The sequence below is a fragment of the Podarcis erhardii genome, assembly GCF_964252035.2.
Source record: "Podarcis erhardii genome assembly, chromosome: 3".
Lineage (NCBI taxonomy): Eukaryota > Metazoa > Chordata > Lepidosauria > Squamata > Lacertidae > Podarcis > Podarcis erhardii.
Window position 1 is genome coordinate 54,572,049 of NC_138507.1, and position 6,000 is coordinate 54,578,048.

At 44.8% G+C, this 6,000-nt stretch overlaps 1 protein-coding gene across 2 annotated transcripts in view; it reads left to right on the top strand.

Moving 5' to 3' along the window:
- Positions 1-5,538, top strand: part of RFX6 (regulatory factor X6) — a 31,367-nt gene extending 25,829 nt beyond the window's left edge. For both annotated transcript variants that reach the window (XM_081855927.1, XM_081855928.1), the window contains exons 17-19: positions 105-620; positions 2,098-2,310; positions 3,663-5,538. In XM_081855927.1, the coding sequence (XP_081712053.1) occupies positions 105-620; positions 2,098-2,310; positions 3,663-3,838 (905 nt within the window). In that variant the 3' untranslated portion in view covers positions 3,839-5,538. The remainder of the gene's footprint in view (positions 1-104; positions 621-2,097; positions 2,311-3,662) is intronic.
- Positions 5,539-6,000: the final 462 nt, after the last annotated feature.

The following is a 6,000-nucleotide window of genomic DNA, read 5'->3' on the forward strand; positions in this document are numbered from 1 at the left end:
ATCCTTCCCTCATATTTTCCCTGTGTAGTAGTAGTGGGCAGTGCTATGGAAAGGAGCTGTACACCATGCAAACCATTCCTCTACTCTACTGTTTGTTTTCCCAGGTCAAACGGAGCTCTCTCAAAGCACGGGTCATCTCATGACTCCACCCATATCTCCAGCCATGGTTGGCCGAGGAAGCGTCATCAACCAGGGACCGATGGCAGGCAGGCCTCCTAGTGTAGGTCCACCGCTGTCATCTCATTCCCACTGTGCATCTTATCCGGAGCCCCTGTACCAGACTGTGCCACAAACCAACCAAAACTTTTATGGAGTCAGTGCTGGTTACCCGGTCATGTTCAGGACCCAGACTCACCCATCTTGTGCACCCTATCAGCACAGGGCAGAGGCCAGCCATTTTGCAGCCAGCAATGAGCAGCAGCGCTTCTCCAGAGACTACTTCAGCAGCAGCTGTGCTGTATCTCCATACAGCACGAGGTCACCCCCTAACTATGGGTCCTCTTCGACAGTACAGGAGGCACACGGCATGCAATTTCTGAACAGTGGGAGCTACAACTTCATGAACAGTCCAGCAGCTAGCTCTGGTCAAGGATCATCATATTCCTCAAATGCTTCCAATGGTACTAAAATGTTCAGATTTTTTAAATTATTGATTTCCATTGATCTGTACTTCTTCCCTAGTGCTCCAGAATTTATGTATATTCTCTCTAATACAACTTCTGGAAGCGATAGGAGTGTTGGGACACATACTTAACCTGACCTCCCTGCTGGTGGGTCTTAGTGGAGTGGTGGGGCCACCATGGCATCTGCAACCCTGCTGCTCATGGAGGCAAGACGATTGCACCTAACACAGTTGTGCATCAGCAGTGAGCTCAGGGTCCAGTGGATCCTGGGCCAGCTGAGCCCCATCTTCTCCCTGCCCCTGGGACCCGTTTTTGGGTTGTCCTCTGGGTCCTGGTGGCAATGAGTCTTCCAGTAGACCTTCCATTTGCCCATTTGCTGGGTGGAAGAGGGAGAGCAGTGCTGACAAGAGGCCATCTTAGCCCACAGAGCTCAGTGGAGGGACACTTCTGCTCAGTCCAAGCCAGCCTGGCATAAAGGGTGGTTTGGATTGCTTTGTTAGCCTCTGGCAGCATTAACAGCAGTGAGTCTTGTGGCATCTTCCAGGCTTGTATTGTAAAGTAAGTTTTTGAGGACAAGAATACTCTTTCATGGTTCTCTGCTCAAAACAAAACAGAAATGAATAAAAGGTCCCTGATTTCTATGTAGCAGGAGCTCATAGGATATATTTCTAGATAATACCACTGTCTGCTGCTGAGACCAACTGGATCAGGGCAAAAGTCCATATATAGTCGAACATCCTGTTTCTCAAAGCAGCCAACCAAAAGCCTCCTCCAGGAAGCCAAAATGCAGGGCATAAAATCAATCACCTTCTTCCATTGTTGTTCCCAAGCAGTTGGGACTGTGAGGCATGCTGCCTCTGCCTTTGAGTCCCCAGCATGGTGTAGGGGGACTAGGTGGTAATACTGGACAGCATCATGAGATGATGGAGAAAGCAAGCATTCAGCTGCTTGGAGACTAGCATAATTGAGTACAGCTCTCTGATCTTATGCCCAATTGTGATCTTATGGTAGCTTCTCAACAGCCACACACCTTCACGGTGTTAATTTAGCCTCCTATGCCCAATTTCTTCTCTGTCACCATTGGTCACCCTCCGATAAGGGTAACAGGTCTCCCACCCCCCATTCAGATGCTGGTATCTTCCAGCAAATCATCTCACTAGCCATTGCTGCTCCAGTATTTAGAAGTTACTGGTACACAAGTTTCCCTAGTTAAAACTGCTGCAAATCACAGGGATGCTACTTCACATAAGCAGCTACCAGATGGAGGGGTGATGCTGTTTGGCTTCTGCAGCTTGTCCATCTTTTTGTCTTTCTTCTATCCATAACTATATCTCCATATCCATATTTGTGCACATTCACTGTAGACATGGAACTTTAATTTTATTTGGGTGCTATAAGGCAGAATTCTAGATGATATAATGCTCATATAACAGTTGTCTATTATACCTAATGTACACTTATTGTCTGTCAACAGGGTTCTATGGGAATAATATAAATTACCCGGAATCCCATCGACTCGGGTCAATGGTGGATCAGCATGTTTCGGTCATCAGCAGCATCAGCAGCATTCGACCATTGCCTCCATACAGTGACATTCACGATCCACTTAGCATTTTAGAGGATGCTGGAAGGAAACAGGGAGCGTCATATTATGCAGATGCCTCGATAGCCTGTCAGAACCCGCTAAGTAAGTAGGTCTGATGGCAGAACAAGAACTCTAAATCTTCTCATGTTTTGGACTGGGCCAACACCTGGACGGGGAGTAGAATAGTGCTGACTGGCCATGCACATTGACCAAAAGTGAGAGCAGGTTCTGTGCATGCACAGCTGTATGCGCATAGGACTTGTAGTACTTGGAATGGTGCAGCCCACTTGCACTGGTAAAGCCTGCGCACATACAACAGTATATGAGTTGGGTCTGTTCTCACTTTTGGCCAAATGCCAAAGTTGAGGTGTAATGCCAGCAGACAAGTAGAGGTCAAGAATGGAGTCGGTCAGTACAAACTTACTTTGTCTCCATGTATGGGCTTGTATCCAGTGCAACTCTAAGCATATCATCAGTGCAACAGTTCTCACTTCGGCAATGGGACTTCCCATCTCCCCCACATACACTTCCTACTCCCTCCCCAAATCTGCACCTAAATGTCGGGGAAACTCCAAAACTCCAGATGTGATTGGGTAGAGTCCCATTGTAGAAGAACCTTTGCACTGACTGGATGCCTTCTTAGTGCTGCATTGGATACAAGCCTTAGACCCAAGCATGAAAAATGGGTTTACGTTTTAACTTACATGGGAATCTCAGCTGCAAAACCTGCAGCCAGTGCCAGACCCCAGCTTTAGAATGGAGGCATTGTACATTTCCTCTCCCATCCCCATGTATCTCAGACATAAGACTTTCAGCTCAGAGGACGTAATGTCTAGGAAGGCTGAAATGCTGTCATTCGTCTCTTTAGAAATTAATCACAACTAATGAATGGTTGATTTCCCCTTCCCCCAAGCTCTAAGTAGGGCCCATTGATTATGTGATTTGGAAAGCTATGGTGGGAGGGTGGTTCCTCTGCATCACACCCACTCCCACTTTTCTGTTCAAAGACGTCCTCTGGGGCTCCCCTTTGGAAATGCTGGACATTTTCTCACGAACATTCTTCAGAAATGTTGTTATGGTTGGAAATGTCTTTTTAATAAAAGCTGGGGTGCAGAGGAACCAAACAGGGCCTCATGACCATCACACACACCCAAGGGTGTTAACTCCCTGTTCCTAACTTAATCTTAAGGCAGGAAGAATGAAGAAGGCTTAATTTATGCCAGAATCGTTCATAGGGCCAGGACTGCACCTTGAAAGTAATAGATGAAAGTGCTCCCGAACTTACGCACATTGTATTTCTTGCTCTACTAAGTAGAACAAGTCCTCCCATAGCAGGGTGGAACATGCAGATCAGAGGGTGCTATTTACAAGCAAACTAAAGCCATAGCCTATGTCTCCTTTTTCCCCTAGAAATTAAGCACTGGAAATAGTAACTGTTGCCATTTTCTTTGTAGCTTCAGATCTGCAGCCTGCTATATCTGCATCCTCCTCCCAATGTATGTATGGGCATTCTAGACAATGCCCTTCTCAGGAAGCAATGGACTCTTCTGGGCAAGGTAACAGTGAGATGGTCTCCACCTTGCCACCAATCAATACTGTTTTCATGGGAACTGCTGCTGGAGGCACCTGACTTCCAGAAGTGGCCACACCCAATCTTCAGTCCCAGGACTTGATGGCGAATAGGAATGAAAAAGTATTACACATAATTTTTTAAGATTACCAAGATTTTACGATGCACTGAAAAAGCAACTACAGCTGGTTGCAGAGTCCATCCTGTCTCAAGTGTCTCTGGTCTTAAACATAGGAAAAGAGATTGTCCATTGCATTTTCTCTCCTTGTCACAATTATAACCAATATTCTTGCTTTTTGCTGTAATCAGGATGCTGTTCTTTCTTGGTGATCACTTTGCTGCCCCTTGATGCATGGTGTACCATATGCACCACCTCGTGGTTACAACAGTGTGCAGGTTCACACCTGACAATGGGTTTACAGCTTTGCTGCACCATTATGATGTTCTAGATCATCTAACAACAACACCCCTAAATCACAGAGTTCTGGTGTTGCTCTGAGGCAGCAGTTGCTGCTCTCCAACCTATAAAGAAGGCAGAATCAGAGTGAACTCTCTTGTTCAACTTAAATGTCCTAGTTACCATCCTTTCTCTAATTAATTTTGTACAGGCACTGGATATGTGCCAATATGCACTTTGTTCACTACTGTATTATACCAAGTGCTTTGTAATTTATATTTGCTGCATGCATAGTGAAGAGTAGCTTTATTTTACACCTGGAGGTCTGCTAGCTTTTGTGCACCGGCCCTAGTTATCTTTAGTATGTACATACTGCTCACAGTTGGCATCCAGCAACTGAACTGGAAGGAGGTCAGGTGAGCAGCACAACCCCACCACTCTGCCCACTACTGGCTCCAGGTAGGCCTGGATACAACCCCTGCCTTGAAGAACAATTGCCAGTCAGCACAGAGTAGAAGATTCTGAATTAGATGGATCAATGGTCTGATGCAGCAGAAGGCAGCTTCCTATGTTCCCACACCACAAAGTCCATGAAGCAGTGTGACTGTGACAGTGGTGCACTTACGTGAAACATCTGGTGCCTGAGTAATGTGACAGCAGCCATGAACTGTAGTGCTTGCCTATGTAACATCCCATGTGTACATGAACACACCTATCATATGAGTCAGCCTTTCAATATATAAAATCAGAATGCCAGTCCATGATCCATGTGAGCAGATGAAATTTTCACAGTATTTCTCCATAAAGCACTGAAATATTTGCTTGTTTTTTTTTTGTCTTTCTGCTCTGCTTTGTTGTGCCATGTCTTTGAAGCAAGAAAAACCAGCGATAAGTTCCAATGAATTGTGGGGGGAAACAATCCACTGCCTCATTATTCCTCTAATTTATATTTAAAAAGCAGTTGTCCTGTATCTTCATACATACATTTTGTTTATTTTGTAAAAGCAAAAAAACATTATTTAATGCATGTTATTTACCTTTATTTATTGGAGTTGCAGAGTTCTTTGCAAGTTGCAATTCTGTTTGGCAGATTGTCAAATGTATGTGTTCTACCTCCTATGGAAATGTTTACAGGGTCATTTTTTATTATGGGGTGGAGAACCTGTAGTCAACCAGATGTTGTGGGACTCCACTTCCCATCAGCCCCAGACAACACAGAGCAGTGGCTGGGGATTATGGGAGTTGTAGTCCAATAACATCTGCAGAGCCACAAGTTCATCGTTTCGTTTTATTGCTTCAAACCTATCTGGACCAAACTTGCATTTTCTCATCTTGTGGATTAAAGGGTTTATTTCAAATGCTATCAAGTGGCAGCCTCATTTGTTATTTTGTTGTTCTCTGATTGGTTCAGACCTAACTCTTTTCCAACCTGAGGCCCACTAGGTGTTTTGGATCATAAGTTGTACTTCAGAACTTGTAGAGGGCACCAGAACAGGGCAGGCTGTTTGAGCATATATTTCACATGGAAAAATTATCTTTAGCCATCATTTTTCATGCTCAGCATTTCTTCTGAATCCCTCATGGTACAATTGGATTCACCATGTGTTAAATTGTCTCTCAGTTCCAGTGACTGATAAATCTCAGAGTTCCTTCATAACTGAAAACATTCCTCACTTCTGAATCTTTCAGCTGCACTACCACATGCTGCATGAAATGAAGGGTATCTAGGGTTTGTCCAAACCAGGCATTCTACATGTCTTCCTTTGGGCCCCTTTGACCTTAGTCACCTTAGACACCCTATCATCCTTAGCTAATGGGAATGATG